This window comes from Panthera leo, chromosome D2, assembly GCF_018350215.1.
Source record: "Panthera leo isolate Ple1 chromosome D2, P.leo_Ple1_pat1.1, whole genome shotgun sequence".
Classification (NCBI taxonomy): Eukaryota; Metazoa; Chordata; class Mammalia; order Carnivora; family Felidae; genus Panthera; species Panthera leo.
The window spans coordinates 55203178-55227949 of NC_056689.1; the positions used below are offsets into that span (position 1 = coordinate 55203178).

General features: G+C 46.5%; 1 protein-coding gene across 1 annotated transcript in view; it reads right to left on the reverse strand.

Annotated features, from left to right (window-relative positions):
- The window catches only part of TLL2 (tolloid like 2), a 122952-nt gene that overhangs the window by 77554 nt on the left and 20626 nt on the right, over positions 1-24772 (reverse strand). Inside the window, exon 2 of the mRNA XM_042908867.1 lies at positions 20054-20164. Within this exon, the coding sequence (XP_042764801.1) occupies positions 20054-20164 (111 nt within the window). The remainder of the gene's footprint in view (positions 1-20053; positions 20165-24772) is intronic.

The following is a 24772-nucleotide window of genomic DNA, read 5'->3' on the forward strand; positions in this document are numbered from 1 at the left end:
CTGGCGCAGAGGATAAAAATCAACAATAAACAATGAGATTGTTGCACAGCAGGATTAAGCACTTTGAAGAAATTACAACAGTTTTAAGAAAGAGCAGTGGGGGGATGGGAGCCCAGGGGAGGCCTCTCTGAGCAGATGGCATTTGGACTGAGACCCTAAATGATGAAAAGGGGACATCCATCTAGGGACAGTATTCTAGCAAAACAGGCAAAACAAAACCAAAAAAGCAAAAACAAGTAAACAAACAAAAACCCAGCAAGTGACAATGTCCTGGGGAAGGAAAGTGAGTGCCGGAGCGTGGCCGGAGCCAGGGCTGAGGGCACCATGGCGGGCACTGGTGCCTGAGGAACGCACAGCCAGCTTGTACAGGGCTTTGGAGTGTTATCCTCACAGCTATGTCTTAAGCAGTCTTACTTTGCCATGCCCTTTGGTCATATGTAATATGCACAGCAATCCCATGAATAAGTAATATTATTCCTCTTTTACAGAAGAGAAAATGAAGGGTCATGAGTAAGTTGTTCGAGGTCACCCAGCTGGTAAGTGACTGAATTTGCATTCCAAGTCTGGCCTGTCTGACTCCAGAATCCATGCTCCTAACCCGTGCCCTCTACCCCACACCTGTACAAGTGCGGTATCAGCGAGCATCTCAGGCAAGGCAGACGGGTGAAGTATCTGCACACCTCCTCTCCGTCAGTGCAAGAAACACCTGCTGAGCTGAGGTTTTAATTATTCATTAGAAAAAAAAAAAAAAAAAAGAGGCCAAGCCCCCTCGACAGGCTGATTTAGGAATGAACTAGTCAACCACTATGGTAATCAATGTGAAATCCTAAGTAATTCAGTGCCAAGTACATTTTATATCTATGCCAAATTTCAAATGCTACAGAAGGGAAAGGGAAAATGAGTTAAAAGATCATTGCCAACATGTGTTAATGAAATGATTTAATATCAGCAAGTGTATAATAAAAAGGGAATTCTTATACACTGCTGGTGGAGGAGGAATATAAATTGGCAACATTTTATGAGGTAATTTAGCAAGGTGTACCAAAATAGGCAGTAAGATGACTTTGACCCAATAATATGACTTCTAGATATTGGCACTAAGGAACTGATTGGCCGTAAAGACAAAGACTATTTATCTCAACATTTTTATAATAAAGATTGTGATAACTACACCCCTCAATGGGAGGCGGGGGCTAAAGTGAAATATCATATAAAGGGAACACTATGTAACCTCATAAACTGTTTTAGAAGGAAGTTTACTAGCTGGGAAAAATGGTCATATCGTAAGTCAAAACACAGATAAGGAAATAATGCCCAGGGTGATTCCAATAGAACTGGGTATGATCCCGTCTTTTCTGAAAAAGCAGATCCAAAAAAGATGGGAGGGAAGTGCTGGGTGGACATACCCACAATACCCATTGTGATTATCTCTGGTTGGCAATTTGGGGGTGAATTTTATTTTCTTACATACTTTGTGTAATTTCCAAATTGCGCTCAACAGATTACTTTTACAATCACGAAATAAAGGGATTTCCAAAAAAAAAAAAAAAGATTACAGCACATACTCACCTATGAACACGTGCTCTGCACTTTGTAGTGCACACACACACACACACACGTATACACACATAACACACACACACACAGGCGGCTGCCGGGAAAACCTTTCTCCACTGGGAATGCAAGAAACGTAGCCGTGTTTATGCAGATGGAAAAGTTGTGGTCCCGTCATTTTTCTCTGTTCTGACCATGGAAAGAAAAAGTAATGAGTCCACACCTTGGCAGGATGGAGGCCAGGAAACCTCATGGCTGAGAAGTTGAGAGGGCCTGTCAGAACCTTCCCTGAGACAGTGTTGGGTGGGCAATTCTGAGGTCTGGCCCTCCCTTCTCCAGCCAGTTACCTGGCTCCCACCTGTGTCCAAGCACTGGCTGGTGAGGACTCAGAATTTGCTCCTGCCCCAGGCAGAAGCTCATGGGAGGCTTCTTAATCATGCAGATTTGAGTGCTGCCTTCCCAGAGCCTCCAGTCAAACATCCATTTTGCTTGGCATTGGACCCTCCCCCAACCTTGAATGGCTGCACCTGCATTTTTCCTGGTCCCTGATTATTGTTACGTCCATGCCAGATCTCTTCTCAAAGAGAAGTACCTGTGTTCTCAAAAGATCTCTTCCTTAGGTGAGTTCTCAAAGCAGAAGTACCTGTTGCTCACCTGGCTTCAAACTTCCAGCGCTCTCCTGAGCCTGGACGCCAGGCACTCTTGTCACTTGGCCCACACCTTTCATACCCAGCCTGGCCTTGGCTTCTTCGAAGGCTGTTTCCATCACTTATTGCTGCATAACAAACTATCCCTCTCAACTGAATGGCTTAAAATAACCATTTTATGCTTGCTTCTGATTCTGTGGGCCAAGAATGGCAGCAAAGAACAAATGGCGCTGGCTTGTCTGCTCCACAGTGTCTGGGGTCTTAGTTGGGATAGCTCAAATGGCTGAGGGATGGCTACAATGGCTCACGTGGAGCCATAAGTCTGGGGCCTTGGCTCTCTTCCATGCGGCCTCTACACACAGCCCCCTTGGGCTTCCTAACCGCAGAATGCTTCCAAGAGGCAGCCTTCCAAAACGATGAGTCCCAACGTGCCAGTGCTTTGTAAAAGCCTCCGCTTACATCATGCTTTCTAGTTCCCCATTGGCCAAAGCAAGTCGCTTTGGGCTGAGCCCAGAGTCACTGAAGGAGAGGATGGTACCAGCGAATGTCTGTGCCAGGTGAGGTTTGTCAAGGGAGCACAAATGTAACAGCCTACCTACTACCAACCTGATCTCGGTGTATCTGAGGTTCAGGCAAATCAGGTGGTTTGCTAGACGGACCCTACGGTGCAAGGTCCAGAGTCAGAGTGCTTACCGGCAAAGTCTTAGCTTCGCTACTGACTAGCTGTGGGACCTCAAACAAGTCATTTAACCTCTTTCTCCTTCAGTGGCCTCATCCACAGAAGGAGGATTCACCTCATAGGGTTGTTATAAAGATTAAGAGGGATAATACGTGCAAGGCATAGAACAATGCCTGGCCCCAAATCGGCACTCACTGAGTTAGCTGTTACTACTATTACGACTATTACTACTGACTCTAAACAACGCACCCTCCTTCACAAAACCCAGATAGTAAGAGGCAAAACCCAGATGCAGTCTTAAGCCCATGTGCCTCCACTGATGGCCTCTATAATAAAGGGCTATTTAGGGCTTCTCCTATACATAGATTTCTAGAAGCTTCTGAAGAGGTGTGCTTCTAAAGCAGGGAGTGGTCAGGTGTGACAGCAGTGGGGCACTAGAGAGGCATGGGGGTAGAAATTCAGATCCACAGTGTTCGGGGCTGCTGGTGAGGCAGCAAGAACCGAAGAGCATTATGGGGCACCAATTAAATCCTTCTTTGAGATGCTGAGGGCCAATCTTTGGGCTTATAAGCTGAATGCATAAAAGGAAGTTTGTGGAAGAACCTCCTCCGGTCCCCATTTATTTCTTTCAGGGCTCACTGAACATTATCAGCAATGATCTTTTTTCTGTGTTTGCATGTTAACTGTCTGCATCCATGACACTCTCTAAAACACAAAGCTCCAACTTCTTCAGTGACGTAACCCCAGGCCTGGGATGGGCCTGGAACAGAGGGAGGAAGGGAGGAAAGAACACACTGGACATTGAGGTTGGTCTCCCAGCAAGAAGTGATGACATCCTGAAGTGGGCGGGCCACAGCAATGGAGAAGAGAGTGCCTAGGTGAGCTCTTTAGGTGATGGCACAATCATTGTTCGGGGGGGTGGAGGAAAGCCTTTGTCTGCTCTGAGATGTGATAAAGGCACTCCCTTTCGTGGTCATCATGCTGAAATATGCCAGCGGAAAAGAGCATTACGGACAACCCACCAGAACGGTCAACGTAAGAGATTTGGGGTAACTCTAACAGGAAATGTGTATAACTGCAATAGGAGAATTACACATTTTATTGCAATTTGTAAAAATAATAGTAAGTGAAGAAGACACATTCCATGTTCCTGGGTGGATTGAGTAAGTAATATAAATGTGTCAGTTTCTCCAAATGAAGTTATGGGTTTAATGCAACCATGACTCAAATTCTAAGAAGATTTTGTTGGGATCCTCTTGGAGTTTTGTAGGAAAGTGACCCTTACATTCACCTAGAAGAATAAACAAGTGAGGTTATCCAAGACATTTCTAAAACACAAAGAGCAAGGGCAAGGGGGAAGGATGCAGCTCACCAAATATTAAAATACATAAAGAAACTAACATAAGAAGACATATAGATGAACAAGGTGCAAATACTAACACTACTTACAAAAACACACACTATGTGATAGAGGAAACATCCCCAAATGACCAGGAAAGAATATGAAGTAGACGGTGTTGAGATTATTATTCAGAAATTAGGGGGAGAGGGAGGGGTGCCTGGGTGGCTCAGTCAAAGAGCTCACAGCCCAGGCTGGGAGAAAAGGAAAAGATTTAGCCATTTGGGTGCGAACCAGAGAAGGGGTGGTGGAGCTTGAGGGAAAGGCAGATGGGGAGGGGCAAAGACTTTGCGGGCCCTGGGGCAGGAAAGAGGACAGCTTACGGGAGAGTGTCCTAAGCCCTCAGCCCAAGTCCCACCAGAGTGTGATCCCAATGTGTCCTTCCAGCTTCTCTCCCCCACCTGCCAGCCACCCTGAACCCCTTGGTTCTTGCTGCTAAGCTCCCCCTCCTATGACTGCATTCAGGCTCTGCCTTCCACCTGCAATGCACAACCCTTCCAACTACAGCCCTAGCCCAAATCCTTCGAGGCCCAACTCTACTTCTTTCACAAAGGCATCCTCCTTCTCTGTGCTTCATTTACATCTCCCTCGTGGCCTTTTACTCATTCATTTGTTCATTTGTTCCCTCATTTAACAAACTCTTATGGGGCACCTCTCTGTGCCAGGCATTGTACCAAGGGCCAGAGATAGAAAAAGAGACCAGAGGTAAGCCTTCCTTTCAAGAAGCTCCTGGGCCCGATCATACCATGCCCATAGTATTTGTGAACCAAGGCTGTTTTCCCTAATAAGACACTTAACTCCCTGAGGACACAGACAATATCCTGTATATTTCCACCGTGCAGTGTTTGTAACAGATGCTTAACAAATATGTGCATCTGAGTTGGACTGAACTGGGTTGGCTAATGTTTGCATATATTATCCCAGCCAATATTCACTGCACCTGTGTGGGCCAAGGTATTGTTATTGTTGTCCCCATTTTACAGATGAGGAAACTGAGGCTCGATGACGTAAAGCCCTTGATCTGTGGTCACCAGTTGGTATGCAACAGAGCTGGGAGGATCTAACCTTGAGTCTTTGGTCTTTGTCTCCTTGTGTGACAGGAGAAAAGAATGAGGGAAACCCCCAGATAATGGAGAAAAGGTCATCTGGACTCAAGGATTAGGATTCTCACTATGCAGTAAAAAGCTCTTCAGAAGAGGCACACGTGTCCTCATAGAAAATCTTAGGAGGGTTTTACCACATGGCCTTTGCACAGATGACCAAATGACCAATCAAGATTTACAGATGATAGTCTGTAATGGTAATCTCCAAGGGCAAGCCTCATGAATTGGGTCACAGAAGCAGTAGCAAGGAACTCAGGAAATCAAAGAAAGGAAGACCAACCCAAACCCTCTCCAAAGACCTGGAGGAGAGAAGCAGAAAGAGGGTCACGGAATTCCATAGCCTGTCTTTGACCTTTCTGGACAGAAGTCAGCTCAGTTCAAGGAGAACTGCAGAGCAAGGGCTCCACCTTAAAAAGATAATATAGGTAAACAGAGGTTAAAGTGACTAGGGTTTTTCTGGGTGATGGCCCCACGTCAGTGAACCGTGATGGCCCCTTTGTTTCAGAGAGGTTAATATCTATGAATGGTCCTGTTGCACTGATTCACTAGCTCAAAAAGAATCTGTTCCAATGCCAATGCATTTGCTGGGCCATAAACTACCCACCCCCCCAACACACTGAGTACCCTGTTTGCCTTTTTTGTGCTTTTTTCCCCAGTGCCATGCAGAGCCCAGGACATGGCATGCTGTATTACAAGGAGGTGCCAGAGACTGAAAGTTCAAGGAAGAGAAGAAGAGAGCCTCCAGAAGAAGGATCTTCTGTCAGATGACCAGGTGGTAGTTGACGTTCTGACCCTCCTCCCTTGACAGAGAAGAGAGAAGCCGCATGGCCAGTGCCATGGGACCTGATTTAGGGTCCAAAGATGGTGTCCTTTCTCCACTGGCCTGACATGCAAACTCAGATGCCTGGAGCTAGGAGGCCAGGCAAGCAACACATTGGAGTGAAAGAGGCTGGGTATGAGAGATAAATAGGGGTAGTGGGGTCTGTGGCCAACTGCAGGGCACGTGCCCCCCCAGAGTTCAACCCATCATTATGCAACTCCATTGATTGTTGCCATGTGGAAATGCTGGACCAACATGGCCAGATCTCCCAACTTTTCAAGAGAAGCCAGAGTTCTGGATTTTTATGAGAAATCTGATTTTTTAAAATGTTGGCAGTAAGTTTAAAACTGTGAGCACTACAAAACAAACAAAACACATCTGCAGACCAGATTTGGCTGGTGGGCTGACCGCTTAGGGCCTCTGGGCTGCAAAGAGAATGGGAAAGCCATGCCTCTAGGGGGTGCCAGTGTCAGGAAAGACAGGATCTCCTTCCTCAGGCAACAGCAGCCCAGGGCTAGGGGTGCAGGAGGCTGGCAGAGAACGCGGGAAGCAGAAAGCAAGGACCAATGGAAGCGAGTTAGAGGCTCAGCGCCAAGACCAGCACGGCTTTTCTCTCACAGTTTGCGGGCAAACAGCTCATTAAATGACACCAAAGAGAAAGAAGATGACCAGAAGAATGGAGGGTGAGATTCCACTGGCAACTCTACCACCATCGTCACCTCCTCTCTCTGGACCTCCTTGGAAGCCACAGATGTAATGACCCGCAGACCTCGATGTGAACAGCCCCAGAAGAAATGTGACTTTGCTCCAGCCATCCCACACATCAGCCGCAGGTTAGCACAATGGAAGGGGGAGAGGAGTCTCATCCCAGACTCACACCGGCGGGATCCCCTGCTGCCCCTCAAGCTGCATCTCCAGCTCGCAGGGTGTGGCCCACTTGTCACTGATGCTTGTAAGACAGCCTCAGCTTTCCTTTCTCTCTCCTATCACTGTTTGTTGTCATTTTCTAAGATAGGGCAAAGGGGGCCACTGCCAGATTTCTGCCAATCTGTATGGGAGCCCGTTGGAGGGCCCCTGGAAGGTCCAGGTTAGATGCAATTTAAGTAGAACATTCTGAAGTTCCATGAGGCATCAAATGAAGGAGAAGCCAAAGATACGGTGGTTCTCTAATTAGCTGTGCATGTAGCAGAAACCACACATTTAGTCTCCACACATTTATGGATTATCTTTGGCAAAAGAACCAGGAGACTCATTCTTGGCCCTCAGGAAGCTTAGAGCTTTTATAGATAAGAAAACAGCCTTTACAGATAAGAAAAGGGATGTCCCATGAAGTGAAGTGACATGGCCAAGGTCTGTGTGTTGTGCAGTGGGTAACTCTGAAGGGCTCGGGCACTGGTTTTGTCCAAGAACAAATGAGTTCATCACCATGCCCAGGAAGAAAATACTTGAGTAGTAAACTGCATTTGTGACACAGGTCTGTCTCCATCTGTACCAAAATGCACACATTTAGAAGAGGCCAAGAGATACAAAAGCAAAGGTGCTTAGCATTAAGAAAACTAAAATATTTAGGGGGTGATTACTTACTGGGTAAAAGCATCCTTTAATTCATCAAAAAGGATTCACCACAGGGTTCTCTTAAGTCACGGTGAGGAGTATTTTTTATACCTAGGCCACTGATATTAGAACAATTGACTGGAAGGCAGCATAGGTAAGATTGCTTTAAGTATGGTTTATTGCATTTCATTCTGCCTTAGAGATCAACTAACATTTAAGTTAAAAACAGGAAACAGAGAATTCCATTCAATAAATACAAATGAAAACATACACAGTTAAAGGGCAGTGAAAGTGGAATCAGACTAAGAAGAACCGGAGAGGTAAGGCATTATCTTTCTGTCGGCCAAAACTGGGAGGCAACGACTGGGTCCTCATCTGACACAGGCAGTCCCTGGCTCTCAGGAGACTATGTTCCCAAATTCCATGTATTAAGATGGCTGATGGGAACTCATAAAGTATTTTCCCTTGGAAATAACAGAAATGGCAAAGTGGGTGTGAGGTCCCCAGGCTTGGCCCCAAGACCAAGTTAACCTGAAAGGGACTGCTTCCACACCTCCACGCCTGGCGGGTCTTCACTCACCAATCAGCTCTTCAAACCGAAGGCTGCTCCATCACTCATTCTTCTCTGGAGCCACAGACACAGACCTGCCACCTGCCTCCATCATAACTATGTCTCCTCCTCTTACCTCCCCGGGGTTCTGTTGTCAGACCAGTGGTCAACTCATGTTATACTCTCTCCCCAAGAGATTCCTTCCACGCTTAGGATTTCCACAGTACCCCTACCTAGGGAGGTACTGCGGGTACCCAGCAGGGGACACTCGAGTTGAGGATCATGATGGGAACTCAGGCACGGTGGCCATGCCATGATGGGTCAGGTGTAAGAAGAGGCAAAAGCAAAAATGAGATATTTTATGATCCCTGAGAAGAGAGGCCAGCTTTGCTCCTCTCTCTCCAATTCCTAGTCCAGTCCCCAAGAGGCCGGATCTCCCCAGCTTCTGTGTGTTGGTGGCCCAGAGAATATATTGTTAAGTAAATTCTTCACTTGAGCTATCTTGAGTAGGATTCTGTATGTTGAAACGGAGAGAACTTTGCCTACAATGCCACGTACTAAATCCTGTCTGTCCGGGCTTCTCCAGCTTATCTCCCAATTTTGACTCAGGCTCCCGGATTCGAGGTCCATGAGGGGCCCAGGATTACAGCTCCCTGGATGAATCCCTGAGGGTGCTCACCGCCCCTCACTCACCCAGCTCGGGCTCCAAGTGGACTCCCAGCCCAGTTTCCGCAAATTCTGAGAAATGCAGTCATAACAAAAATCAACCTAAAGGTGAATTTACTTTTCCTAACACTTCAAGTTCACAGTGAACTCTGGCTTCAACCCAAGGTATAAGTCACCCTCTGAATGAGGCCCCAGGGAATGAGATGATAGAATCCTTATGTTGCATTCTTTTTTCCTTCCGAAAGAACAGATGTGCATTTTATCAGATGCCTCTTTATCATCTCAAATCATCTTCCTAAATTGAAGAGTTTATGGGCAGAATAGCTGCCAGGCCTTGTCCAGTTCCCGCCCCACTGTCCTTCTCCCCTACCGGCTGCCAGCTGCGGTCTGCGGGCTGAGCCTGCCCCAACGCCGTGGCCAGCCCGGTCCTAGGTTGGGGAGATATAGGGAGTATAGACTCAACACTGGAGGGTCTCCACAGCACTTCACCTTTGACCCAGTTTGGATCTGTGTGCTCCTGCCTAATTTCTGACCCGTGTCTTCATGCCAAGTCTCCAGCTTATAGGCCCTCCCTAACACCCACACCCCAGAAGGTTCAGGGGTCCTTGCCTTGTTCTCTTGAGCTCACAGCATAAAACTGGAACTCCCCATGCGTTCTACTAAAGGTCCCTCCAATGCTATTTGCCTTGGTCTCTGCCCTGGCCCACACAGTGGCCCTGCTCTGCCCCCTGGCAGGCCCTGTGCTCCAGGTTGGTCCCCCAACACCAACTCCTGCCTGGATGACAACTGTCACCTGGGGCCTTCCCTCTAGGTGGGGGTTCTGCCTACTGGACCACACCTCCTCTGGGAGGTTGGTGGCCACCCCATACCAGCAGGGGCTTTTGATCCCAGGTACTGCCCTCCAGGCTGCCCCATTCCTCCCACACTCCAAAGCATGACCATAATCACATCCATCACTAAAACTCCATCTCTTGAATGGCAAGATAGAAAGTGGGTACTGGGGCGCCTGGGTGGCGCAGTCGGTTAAGCGTCCGACTTCAGCCAGGTCACGATCTCGCGGTCCGTGAGTTCGAGCCCCGCGTCAGGCTCTGGGCTGATGGCTCAGAGCCTGGAGCCTGTTTCCGATTCTGTGTCTCCCTCTCTCTGCCCCTCCCCCGTTCATGCTCTGTCTGTCTCTCTCTGTCCCCAAAAAAATAAATAAAAAACGTTGAAAAAAAAAAAATTTAAAAAAAAAAAAAAAAAAAAAAGAAAGTGGGTACTGCTGTATCCTTGGTGCTGAGCACAGAAGAGGACCCGATTAACATCTGTTATCTGAAGGAAGGAAAGAGGGAGGGACAGTTGGTGTCAAAGGGTCAGCAGAGCTGTGAAGCGGACACATGCCAGAACAGGAGTTCAGCAAGTAAAGATCAAGGTCTCCACCACAGGAGCCAAGAAGAATTCTCATAGGAGGGCAGAGATGATTGGAGCAGTCAGCTGGGGTGGGGGCTGCAGGTCTGGGGGAAGAAAGGATGAAAGGAGCCCTGGAGGAGTGAGCAGGAATGCTGGCACTCCCTCTCTGGCATGGCAAAGACCTAAGGACTGCATTTTCCATCTGGGAATCTATGTGAAGGGCCCGGGAAAGATAACCTATTGACCACTTGGCTAAAGGATGCCTTTTTCAGACATTTCCTGCAAGGTGATCAGGGCTTGCTCAGCCTGAGGGTGCCACCCCCTAAGCATTTCCTTCATTGCTGGTCCCCACTCCCAGCTGGAGTCTGAGGCATCCTGCATTCAAGCAAACAGTCCTAACCCCAACTGGCCTCTTGGGGGGAGCAGAGGAGCAGGAAAGAACGGAGGCCACCGAGCACTCCTGAGGCTCATAGCCCCATCCACAGACCATAAGTGTTTGTCTGGCATCTTTCATGTGTCTAGCCTGATGCTGGAACGAAAAAGGATGAGCCAAGACCAAAGACAAGTCATGGCTGCGATAGGCTGGGGGACGTAGCAAGGCACACACTGAATGCGACCTGAGTCAACGGAGGGCATGATGAGGTGTAGCCCCCTAAGTGCATGGAACTCTTCCACATCTTTCTTCATCACCTCTCAAGGGAGGTGATGGGGAGACCAAGTCTCTCTAGCTCAAGGGGACAGTGTCGGCAGTGATGCTGATGCCAGCAGCTATTTCTAGAAGCAATGGAGCATAGAGGGCAAAAGTAGGGCCTTTGACATCAGAGTTAAGTCCTAATCTTGGCTCTGCCTGTAATTGGTTGTGTTCGTTACCTACCTCTGAACATTACCTTTTATATCTTTGGCGACAGTACCCACCACATAGAAGTGTTGTGCGAAGGTTAACTGAGATCACGTATTTAAAGTATGCGAGACGTACTCGGCCAACAGCAAATGCTAGCTAGTATTATTCTTTTTGTTGTTCTTAGAGAAGAATCAGCACCTAATCCACTTTCAGATCTCTCTCTGGCTAACTTCGTGATCCTGGAGTTTGACTCAGAACGACCAGGGAAGGCTAGGGAATTGGGTGGGTAGGGTCTAAACCCAAGGACCTGCTCAGATCACAGTGGTGCTGGCCCAGCTCCAGAGACCCCAGGGAGGTGCTGCGGAGTACGCACAGCAACAAAAAAGAATTTAGGGCATTTGGCAGTGTGGAGTCTGAGACAAAGAGGTGGGCCAGAGAGAAGAGAAGACAGAGGAGCCAGCACAGGTGTGGCCATGGCGGCTATTATTTATCAGGTGCTTCCCAGGTGTCAGACCCTGGCATAAATGCTTTACCTATCCCACTTCTCAACGCCCCTGCAAGACAGGCATTAATATCCTGTTTTACATATAGGGAACGAGTCACCCTAAATTCCCCAGCTAATCAATATGGAGCCAGAGAGGCAAACCCAGGCCTGCCTGACTCCACCATCCAAGCCTCTCTGCACTGCAGTCCTGCCGGGGCCCGGGTGTCCACATGAGGAGAACCTTTCCAAGAGTGCGGAAGCACTCAGAAAAGGGAGACCATGGACAAGAGCTTCATAACTTGGGATCCATGGAGTAGTTAAATCTCTTGAAATTCCAAGCAAAATTGTGTGTGTGCGTGTGTGTCCTTTTTTCTCAGAGAAGTGCTCATAATATTCATCAGACTCTCAAAGAGGTCTATGGACCCCAAAAATGTCAAGTACAATATACTTAGAGAAAAGAGGTCACCAAGACCTTATTCTCTGGGCACTCCTTCCTTCAAAGCTCTGGAGGAGACGGTGGAGATGATGAGTAGATTGCTCTCTGACAGAAATATAAATCAAAACCACAGTGAGATACCACCTCGCACCTGTCAGAATGGCTAACATTAACAACTCAGGCAACAACAGATGTTGGTGAGGATGCGGAGAAAGAGCATCTCTTTTGCATTGTTGGTGGCAATGCAAGCTGGTGCGGCCACTCTGGAAAACAGGATGGAGGTTCCTCAAAAAATTCAAAATAGAACTATCCTACAACCCAGCAATTGCACTCCTAGGCATTTATCCAAGGGATACAGGTGTGCTGTTTCGAAGGGACACATGCAGCCCCATGTTTAAAGCAGCACTATCAACAATAGCCAAAGTATGGAAAGAGCCCAAATGTCCATTGATGGATGAATTGAGAAAGAAGATGTGGTATACACATACAATGGAATATTACTCGGCAATCAAAAAGAATGAAATCTTGCCATTTGCATCTACGTGGATGGAACTGGAGGGTATTATGCTAAGTGAAATTAGTCAGAGAAAGACAAGTATCATATGACTTCACTCATATGAGGACTTTAAGAGACAAAACAGACGAACATAAAGGAAGGGAAACAAAAATAATATAAAAACAGGGAGGGGGACAAAACATAAGAGACTCATAAATATGGAGAACAAACTGAGGGTTACTGGAGGGGTTGTGGGAGGGGGGATGGGCTAAATGGTTAAGGGGCACTAAGGAATCTACTCCTGAAATCATTGGTGCACTAGATGCTACCTAATTTGGATGTAAATTAAAAAAATAATAAAATAATAAAAAAAAGATTGCTCCCTGACAGCCTCTTGTCCCTCTTCAGCTTTCTAAATCAGTAGTGGCACCAGGAGCAGAGGCCACCAGATTTTGCTAAGACAGCATTTGGCACTGCATGATGCTGGGAGACAGACTTGAATCCAATTCACTGCCCCAGCAAGAGTTTAACCTGGCATTCATCCATTACTCAGAATATTGTCTCCTCTACAAGATGTCACAGGGAGCCACCCACTGCCCCACTTCTTATCTGGACACTCCCACCTCCAATAAAGAAAATCAATGAGATGGTGAAGCCATGTCTACAAAGTTTAGGGAATGTCTCCACAGGAATGGAGGCTGGAAATCACAGCCTGTCGATGGGGCTGCTTAAAACAACCCCACCCACAAGCTCTCTCAAGAGCCTCGAAGCTAAAAATGTGTTGGGAGTAGAGACATGTTGGGTCTCCTTTGAGAGCTTCAAACCTTGGAAGGCAAGGAGAGAAAGAAACCCTATGAACCCAGAAACTCTATGAGCCCAGAAAGCCCCAGAGTACATGTGGGCATCTCATGGGTATGCATTAGCCTTGGATGCCTAATTGTGTCCCTCGATGCCCAATGGCCTTTGCACCCCCTCTTTTCTCTGGCCTGAAACACCAGAGTTTAAAGCTACGGTACGGTAACATGTGCCACTAAGTCTAGGAGCTGAAGGGTCTGCCAGGTGGGTGGGCCCTCAGGGTTCAGAGAGGAGGCCCAGAGAGGGGAGGCAAGTTATCCAAACCCATGTTTCACTCCTGCTGTTTCATTCTTTTGAAGTCAGGGGCTCAAACTCCTGGGCTCATGCAGACACTCACACAGATGGCAGGGGTTTAGGAACCGAGGATTTAGAGGAAGGATGGTTTCTTAAATAGAGCTGGACATGGCCCAGTGGCTCAGAATAGACAAGGCGGGAACATCAGCTTCCATCAGAGCCAATAAGTCATCACAACCATTTCCCCTTTCCGAGTCCTCCTTACAAAGACCAAGAAATCAGATCCACTATCCGGATGGAGATAATGCAAGGCGATACTTCCTCTCCAGGTTCCCAGATATTTGCGAAGATGAGAATGCGCAACACTGGCTCCCTGGGAAGATACAAACAAATAAAAGTCCAAAACATCGACCACACTGCTCTCCACCTTGTGTGGTTAGCAGGAGAGGTGTCTCGGAACTCAGAAACGGGGCCATCAGGCTTGCACCATCACACGGAAGAAGATGCAGGAGGGCCGGAGAGTGTGTGTGTCCCGCTAAGTACTTCCTTCAGTACACAGCTAATCCGATTAGCAGCTTTAGGAAACTCTGCAATGTTAATTCAAGGGTCCCATTCATGGAACAGCTTGGCCCATGCCTGCTCAGAGCTCCCATTCTTCTTTCTGCAAATGAAATGCACACAGAAGGACTTTCTCTCCCTGCAGAATGCACTCTTGCCTCCTTGCCCCGCACACATCCAAGATGCTGCTGCCGCTTCCTCCGGCAGCTCCCGTGGCAGAGGCAGGGGCCTGTCTGAAAACGGCGAGAAAATAGAGCTCTTTCAATCCCAAGCACAACACGGGCTGATTTTAACAGCACCGTCAACCCAGGTGGCCTCCCAAACTGGCGGCCATGCCGAGTCGCGAAAGCACACCAGTTGGAGGGCCCTGGAGAAGTCACTGGCTTTCTCGGGGCCTTCCTTTCTTTCTCTGCAGAATGGGGACGTGGGGTAGAGGGCATAGCTGGGACAGAAGGCTGAAAGGAGGGAAACCGGGGGCTTGTGCAGACCATGTCATTATGTTTGGCTGGAGGACAAGGAGAGGGAAGGGGGCTGGATACACAGGTGGTAGACAGAGTGTGGAGGGCCCAGACGAAGGTCAGACTAAGGAATGTTTCTGCTGGGTGACAGGGAGCCACGAAGGGTCTTCAGCACCGCAGTTGTGTTAATTTCCTGGGACTGCTATAACAAACTACCACAAAGTGTGTGGGTTAGGACAGCAGAAATCCATTCCCTCCCAGTCCCGGAGGCTAGAAGCCTGAAGTCAAGGTGTTGGCCGAGCCATGCTCCCTCTGTAGGCTCTAGGGAAGAATCCTGCCTCGCCTCTGGCTAACAGGTGACAGCTCTGTGGTGCTCCCTGGCCTGTAGATGCTTCACTCCGGTCTTTGCGGTCCTCTTCACACGGCCTCCTCTGCGTCTGTGTGCTCCCCTCCTCTTATAAAGACGCCAGTCACTGCATTTAGCTGTCATCCCAAGACCCTTAATTAATTACGTCTGCAAGTCCTCTGTTTCCAAATAAGGTCACATTCTGAGATTCCATGTAGACATGAGTTTGGGGGACCCTTGTTTGGTGGTTGCAAGGTCAGGGCCAGGAAGATCACCTGGAAGCAGGATGGGGAAGGAGGGACTAGAGGCAGGGAGACTGACTGCTTTAAGCAAACAGCAAGGGGGCTCCTGGCTGGGGGTCCCAGGGTCCTCAGCAGCTCTCTTCTGTGGCCAGTGCAGCACTCTCATTGGGCTCCTAAACCAACCCAGGCACAAGGTCTTTGCTCACCCTTTGGCCCATAGAGGCTCCAGCCTACCTTCCAAGTGATGGCAAAGGAATGATTGATTACACGCACCTCTGCTGCTCTCTGTTCCTTCTGACTGGCAACACGGCCGACAGGTAGGTGCAGGGGAGGACGCCTGGAGGTACAGGGGAGGACTCCCTGGCCTGGGAGTTGGGAAGCCTGGTTCCGACCCCGGTTCTGCCACTCACTGAATTTAGGACACTGGGCACATCTAGAGAATGAGGCCAACTTGGTCACTTCTAGGGCAAAGATACGGTTTCATTCTGTAGCCAAGAGAACAGCTCCAAATTCACAGGATGAACCAGGGAAAGAAGACTTCTGGGGTTACACTGCAAGGTTCCGAACCCTCCCTGCTCTGATCCCCTCCAGGGATTCAGCGCCCCTCCCCTCAAACCTCCTTCCCTCCCCTAAAACACAGGAACACTAACCAAAGCTTGGAAATGAAATAACCTAAATCTAAGAATACATCTTTTTGCACATTTGGAAGCAGGAAGACGGAGTGAAAGTGTGGTTCCTTTTTATTTAGTTAGTTTTTTAATCAAAGCAAATGTTTAAGGATCTATGCACAAAGTTGTTCACAGCCTCATTGTTTCTAATAGGAAAAAATTACCAGAAAAAAGAGGGAAACAATCTTCATGTCCATCTGTACAGGATTAGCTTGATGAATGGTGGCAGAGTTGCACATTAAATGTGATTAGACCACAATGTACCGCGTGAAAAGATGTCTATGAGGTGGTGTTAAATGAAATACACAGGCTGCACAAGACGGTGTTGAGAAAAATCCTTTCTAGGTTTTAAAAATACCTATACGCACATGGCCTGAGCCTGGCAAGGCTGGAAGTAATCCAGCAAACCAATAACAGCACGGATCCCTGGAACTGAGAGAACAGGAGATTTTTACTTTCTATTTTCTATAATTTTGAGCTATTGGAATTTTTTTTTCCCAAACAACTGGCAGTATTGGTTTAATCAGCAAAAACAATAAAAAGTATTCCCATTCTGAAAATAAAACAACTATTCTAGATAGTTGCAAAGTACTATTGGCCCGCAGAGAAAAGAGATCAGGATAAAAATCACTTTCCCATAAAAACACACAGAAAAAAAAAAAAATTCCAAGCTTGGGAAGGAGGAAACACTAGGTAGGTACATGTTTCAAAGGCCTCAAACCCAAGCTGCCAAAGTTCCCTCCGGTACATTGCAAAGTTTCCCCACTCTCCATTTTAGCCCTACACCCTCCAGGTCAGTGGGCTTTCTGTAAATACTATTACTACTTACTAATAATGAAGAGGTAGCAGATTTGATATTTATTGAGCTCTTATTATTAGCCAGGCACTGTGCTAAGCACTTCATACATATTCTTTTTGTCCTTGCAGCATTACTATTCCTATTTTATAGATGAAGAAACTGAGACCCAGCTCAAAAATCCAAGCCCAGATGGTCTGACCCCAAAGCCCATGACTGTAGTCGGTGCTTTAACCACCTGTCTGGAAGCAAAGCCCTATTGGAGCTCTTGATCGTCTAAGCCCCTAGGAGATGGTTCCAGGATCTGCTGATCTCCACAGCCCTCTTCCTTCTTCCTCTCTCACCCATGTTGACCAGTGCCTTCTAGGTACAAGGGACTGGGCCACCTTCGAGGGATCGGAAGGCAAATTTGATGTGGACTCTACTTCTCTGAGGTCACAGGGAAGAAGGAAAGAGAAGATCCAAGTTATTAGACCAGGAGGCTGACCATGCTGGCCTTGGGGAGTGCTATGAGAGAGGTGAAGGCAGGGTTTCCAGGCTTCCCTGCACTAAGCATCGTAGGCAACCTTCCAGGCAGGCAACTCTCCAGGAGCTGGCCCACATGGTGGCTGGCCACTCCCGGACTCTCTCTGGGGTCTCCCACTCACATCTGCCAAGGCTGGGCCCCCACGCTGTGCCATGGCAGGTCCCCCCAGGACCACAAAGGATCACCGATAGGGGTGACCCTGAGCATTTGTGTTCGTGGACAAGCATCAAGTAACTGCTGTGCTGGTCCAGAGTGTGTGAGAAGGGTCCCCAAGCCAAACAGCTCCAGCTCCAGGGTCCTCCTGGATCTTGCATGGTCACCGCTCCTGCTTTCCAAGTCAGTATGTACCACACAGAGTGTGCATTGGTGCAAGCACTTTGGAAAACAGACGGTATCTACTAAAACTTATGTACCACGAAACCCAGCAATCCCACTCGTGCTTGCCCCGTGGGTACCAGTGCTTGCGTCCATCCTAACATATGTCTAAGAATGTCAGCAGCAGCTTTACGGATCACAGCCCAAAACTGTGACCTGTCTAAATGTCTGTCAACAGAAGGATGACTTCACTAGCATTCGGTCACACAAGAGAATACCACACGCAACAATGAGAGACAAACTGCTTCACGCAACAAGGTCAAAAAGCTGAGTGAAATAAGACAGACACAAACAACACATGCTGTGTGACTCTATTTATGCAGGTACAATAAGTCCGTGTGACAGAGGCCAGGAGAGTGGGATGGGTACTGACTGGGAGGGGGCATGAGAGAGCGTCCATGGTTCTGGAAATGTTCCATGCCTTGGTCTGGGTGGCGTTTATGTGGACATATGTAAAAGTTCACAATCCTGTGTATTTGAGACATGTGAATTTACTATTTTTAAGCAATATTGCAAAAAGAAGTTTAAAAAATTTTAACCACACAGAGATGACAATGAGGTCAACTTCTCTAGGCCTCCAGGTAAGAACTGGTTAGTTGCAGTGGTAGAATTATGGAGATGCTTCCTTTTGTGAGAGCCCGATTAAGGTTGTGTAAATTGGTGTGAAAAATAATTTGGTTTGTAAAAGTCCATTTAAAATTCAGACAGATGGGGAGCCTGGGTCCCCTCCTCCCCCAGACCCTGGCAGGAGCTTGGACTTGGCCAGTCCCAGTAGTTGCTCATATTTGAGCTATGGGAGTTGCCCCCTTACTCTGGGCACATTTCTACCCACCCCTCTGACAGGCATCCTCACCATCTACCCTGGCCACCCTTTCCAGGCGCATCTGTCTACCACAGCCTACCCCAAAGAGCCACCCTCCAGGGACTCACACCTTACCGCTGTTCCCAGAGTAGAGATAAGCCCTCTCATACTCCCCACATGGCTTCCCCACTGCCCGAAATGTCTCTTCTCAATTCTTGACTTCAGGAACTCATACTCATCCTTCAAGACATAATGTAAGAGTTCCCATTCCCACAATGCCTTTCCCGGCTCAGCTGGGTAGGCTTCTTCCCCTCACTCTTGTCTCTTCCCACTGCTCTTGGTTCGTCAGAGCACTTGCCGTGAGGAACCGCCCTTCATCTATTTATCTGACAGCCTCATTCCACTAGACTGGGAGCACCTCAGTGATCATATCTGCCATTGCCTGAGAACTTGCTATGTGCCAGGCACCAGGCTGGTGCATTACCCTGGACTCCATCCTCCCAACCCCCTGTGGAGTGAGTGCCGGTTTCATCCCCATTTTGCAGATAGGAAAACTGAGCCTTGGAGATGTTGGACAGCTTGTCCAAGTCTAAACCCTGTCTGTCTGGCATGAATGGTTTCCTTGAAGGCAGGAGTCACATCTTACTCCTCTTTTTCCAGCACTGCATTTGGCCATGGCAGGTGCCTCCCGAAAAGGGTACAAAGCTTCAGTTATACAAGATAAATAAGTTCTGAAGATCTGCCATACCACACTGGGCCCATAGTTTATAATACAGTTTGTACACTTAAAAATTTGTCAAGAGAGTAAACCCCTTGGTTCTTACCACAGTAAGTGTTAAAAAGTCTCAAGAGAAAGGAAAGAGGGTGGGAGGAGGGGCTGCAAGTAGCAGAGGTCGTTTGGCAACAGGCATGTGTGAGTCCTGGTCACCAAATAGCAAGCCATCGTGAGCCACACCGGCCCATCAGCCTCACAGCACAGCCTCCCCTTCTGCTGCTTTTCAGAATGGGGATTCCCCGGAGCTGAGGCATCTGAGCCCAGTGGGCAGGGCGACTGAGAACTCAAGACATAGTCCCCCTACTATTCACCCGAGGGTGGAGGCAAGGAGGGAGAAGAGTACCAACGTCAGAAGCCTCATTGTATTTCCTGGTTTGTCTGCAAAAGAAGAGCACAGCACCCCACGGGCAAACATCTCCCCCCAGTGCTAAGCATTAGGAGCATCATCAACAAACATGCCCTAAATGGAGCCCATGCAGTAATTCTCTCCAGTCTGGGAAGTGCTGGACCCTGAGGCTAAAGTCCTGAGAACCCACACTGAGCTCAAGTCTGAACCCTCTGAGCTGGAGTCTGAACCTTCAGATAAAGAGGCAAATGGATGTTCTCTTACAAGGATCAGCAGATCGGAGGCTCTGGCTCCATAGCCTGTAGGGCAGAAAGAGCGTCCCTCTGGTTTTCCACAAACAGGTGTGCATGGGACTGACAGGTCAGATACTGATGTCTCATGGTCCACATCTACCCTTGCTGGAGTCCCTGACCCCTCTCCCCAGAGAAAGAGAAGTAGGGGACACAGTACTTACCTGTGCTATGTCCCCTTTCCTCTACTGACTGCTTGATCCAGTCTCTGGCTTTGTCAATATGAAATAACTTCAGGTCCTCTTCGTCCAAGGCAATGTCTCCCCAAAAGACAGCTGGGAAGAAAAAAAAACATAAATGGGTCCATTTAAGCTGGAGATCAAGAAAAAAATGGATTTATGAATGTTTCAGAGGACATTGGATGTTGAATGGAAAACTCTAGAAATGAAAGTCTATCCAATCAAATTTCTCCCTGAACCCAACACATAGGGCTGGCAGAGACAGAGGAATGACATGTAATAATTCTGTGTATTAAAGTCCTAGGACTAGGGTCAACCACCTTGAAGATCAAAGGCCTAGGTCTGTAAAGTATTTTTTTAATGTTTATTTCTTTATTTTGAGAGAGAGAGAGAGAGAGAGTGAACAGGGGAAGGGCAGAGAGAGAGAGAGAGAGAGAGAGAAAATCTCAAGCAGGCTCCGCGCTGTTAATGTGAGCCTGACATGGGGCTTGATCTCATGAACCATGAGATCATGACCTGAGCAGAAATCGAGAGTCAGACCCTTAACCAACTGAGCCACGCAGGCACCCTCTAGAAATGACAGTCCATCCAATCAGATCTTTCCGTGAACCTAACACATGGGGCTGGTAGAGACAGAGGAATAACATATAATAATTCTGTGTATCAAAGCCACAGGGCCAGGGCCAACCACCATGAAGATCAAAGGCCTAGGTCTATAAGGTATTTTGAAAGGACACCCTGTCTTACTCTAGCTGTGAGCAGCTCTGGGCAAAACTACCACATAGAGGCAGCTGTTTCTTTCTTTGCCAGAGTCTCCAGGATATTTAAAAAAAAAAAAAAAAAAAAAAAAAAAAAAAAAAAAGCATAATGTGGTAAATGATACTACTGTTCACAATATTTGCTGCCTTTCCCTGGGGAAGATTATCTGTCTCTGTCCCATTAATGTTAGGACTGGCCACTTCACCTGCTATGACTAATTAAATGTGAGAGGAAGCTTTAAGAGTTAGTGCATGATTCACATGCCCTCTTTCCCTTTTACCAAAAGACAAGCAACATTCCAGAATGCGGTGACTCTATCACCCTGGGTTCTAGAGTAAATATGATGTGGAGCAGAGATATGGCTGATCAGGATGGATACGTGGCATGAATAAGGAGGATAAAAACTGCTATTTTTATAAGTCTCTGAGATTTGGGGCTATTTGTTACCAGAGCACAATATCTTCATCCTGACTAATACAGAAATTGCTATCAGAAGTAGTGTTCTACTGTAACAAAAATAAATTGTGTTTGGGCACAAGGCAGTGGATGTCAAGGAAACTGTTAATTAAGGCTGGAAGGAGGTGACGTATGTTACGCAGTGATAAGGTACCTGGTAAAAATATTGCCTGCATTAACTTGGAAGGCAGATGATAAACTGAATGAACTATGGCTTTGAGTGGAGAGATGGAGAGTCAGAATGTTAATAGCATGCTTTGGTTGCTATTAGCTGCATTTCATAAGAAAGAAAAGAGTTTTATAGAGAATTAGGCAATTTACAGTGGAATGAAAAGGAATAGGGAGAGTGCAGAAATTGAGGAAGACCCAACCTATTCTCATTACTAATCAATGAAAGGAAAACTGAGAAGGTCTTTGAGTAACAAAGGCTAATTCAAACTCAGCTTTGTGGTGTAGAGAAATGGGAACCCTCATCCATTGCTAGGTGGCATATAAGATAGTATACTACCTGTAGAAAAATCATTTGGCAATTTCCTAAAAACTTAAACATAATCTTATCAAAAGACCCAGAAATTCTACTCCTAGGGAAACTTCCCAAGAGAAATGAAAACATATGTCCACACAAAGACATAAATTCAAATGTTTATAGCAACCTTATTCATCAATGGCTCCAAACTTGAAAACAACATAAATGTCTATTGCCTGTGGAGCAGATCAGCAAAAAGTGATATACATATAAAATGGAAAACTATTCAGCAATTAAAAAGAACAAACTATTGACACATGCTACAACATGTATGAATTTCAAAAACATCTAGCTAAGTGAAAAAAGCTAGATGCAAAAGATGATTCCATTTATCCTGAATGTCTAGAAAAGGCTAATTTATAGAGTCAGAAAAGTGATCGCTAAGGTTGGGGTCAGGATGGGGACTTGACTTGACTATAAATGGGTAGGAGGGAACTTTTCCAGGTGGTGGAAATGTTCCATAATTTAATGGTGGTGATGGTTGCACAACTATGAACTTACTAAAATCATTGAATTGTACACTTACAATGGGTAATTGTACAGTATGTAAATATACCTCAAGAAATTTGTGTGAGACAAAAAAAGAACTCAACTCTATAGCGAGGGCCAGTCAAGATGGTGCCCAGTACATTCTTTCAGTGTGAGAAGCATGGTTCGGTACAGGAGACCAAAAGTGTGGTTCCCTCACAGAGGCCTCATAAGTGCAAGGTGCCAGCCATTACGCCGGACAGAGAGGCATGTCTAGGAAATGACTGTGGTGTGGCTATGGCATGTGGAGCTGAATGAAATAGGAAGACAACTCACATTTCAGAAAAGTATTGTGCGCAAAACGCCCACTAGTATGGCCTGCAAAAGACCTCAACTGTTTGAGATTTAAAATGACCCCTAGTGATCCTTGGGCCCCCAACCTTCTATGGGAAGGAAGAAGGCTGAAAAAGATGTCCTCTTCAGATAGTGCAATAAGAATAATGAAACAGAAAAGACAGGCCTCCCTGAGTGGGGCCATAGAAGGTCATGGAGGAGAATGACTGGAGAACTACTCTCAGGAGGTGGGATCAAGGCCCTCCCCTGGGGAGCACACATGGGGAAGACACCTCTTTTCCTGCCACTGCATCCTATTCCATTTCAGGAACCAGAGAAGAGCAAGGCACGAAGATGTCAGTTTCAAAAACAGCAATAGTTCAGGGAACAGCAAAGAGTGCTGTGATTGATTAGTGATGTCTGCCATGGTGAGTGTGGGAGTAACAACCATCAGGGATATATTGGCCCTTCCTGCTTTCATCTTTAGGAAGATCTTTAGGAAGAGAATCATCTTTCATCTTTCATCTTTAGGAAGAGAATCAGGGTAATACTGTTGCAGAAAATAAACCAGAAGTTTGGGTAAAAGCAACTGCTCTTCCTAGAAATTTAAAAGAATAAGTTGAAAAGTGTTCCCAAATAAAATAAGATGCTGTAACAACACATAAGGTCAACAATACCACTGGATCAACAATGGATCAACAATACCACTATACAGCTGTGCAACAGAACTTTCTGCAATGGTGGAATAGTTCTATATCTGAGCTTTTCAATAACCACATGTGGTTACTGGGCACTTGAAATGTGGCTAATGTAATTGAGGAACGGAGTTTTACATTTTATTTTATTTTAATTAATTTAAATTTAAATTGCTACATGTGGCTAATGGCTATCTTACGAATATAAACAATATAAAATAAAATTTTATATAATGATATAAATAAAATAATAAATTATATTTAAAATAACAAAGAGCACCACATTTCTAGAAATAACCTTGATACAAAAGTGTGGTACTATGTCAAGAATGTAAAATTCTACTAAAAGCTATAAAAAGTGACTGACATGAAAAGAAAGACATGCTATGTTGATTTTTTTTCAAATTAATGTGTAGGTTTATTATGCTTCAATCAAAATCTCAATGTTTTTCTTATTATGATAAGGTGGTATTAAAGTTCATCTGCATAATTAGGTGATAACAGTCAAGAAAGAGCACTAAGGGAGGACGGGCCTCATCAGACATCAAAATATGTTTTAAAGCTACAACAACCCTGCAACATGGAATAGTCCAGAAGTGATCTCTAGTCTATATAAGAAAATTCATATATAAGGAAATCTCACAAATTTGTGGAAAGAGGGGGACTAAACTATGAATTATGTATAGACAAATGGGTTAGCTATTTGAGGACCTTACACTATACACCAAAATAGATTCCAAATAAATAAAAAAAATATTGGGGCGCCTGGGTGGCTCAGTCGGTTAAGCGTCCAACTTCAGCCCATAACATGATCCTGCAGTTTGTGAGTTCGAGGCCCGTGTCGGGCTCTGTGCTGACAGCTCAGAGCCTGGAGCCTGCTTCGGACTCTGTGTCTCCCTCTCTCTCTGTCCCTCTCCTGCTCATGCTCTGTCTCTCTCTCTCAAAAATAAACATTAAAAAAAATTTTTAATATGAAAATTTAAGAATTAAGTCAACACGTTGGCTGAACAATAGTTAGAAGCAAATGAGCTAAGTCTATGCATTCAAAACACACAGCTTTTGAATTCTTACCAAAAGGCAAAACATGGCCCATGGCCATCTCCTAAGAGAAACTCTCTGAGGATTCCTACCATCTGGGGAAAGTTTCCCTCACCAACTCTGGCTACTCTTAAGTGTAATCTGCAGACGAGCAGCAGCATTGTTGTCTTGGAGCTCGACAGAAATACGAGATCACAGAGTCCACACCAGACCTGCTGAATCAGAAGCTGCATGTGAACAAGATTCCCATGAACGTGTGCACACTAAAGTCTGAGAAGCACTGACCCAAGGCACCAGAGGTTGCTTCACTCAACCATGTCCCTGGGGGCACAGGCCCCCCTGCACCTCTCTTAGGCTTGTCCTGGCTATAATGAAGAGGTCAAGCAGGGTGATCTTTCACAGAAATGTTGAACTTGAATGGAGAAGCCA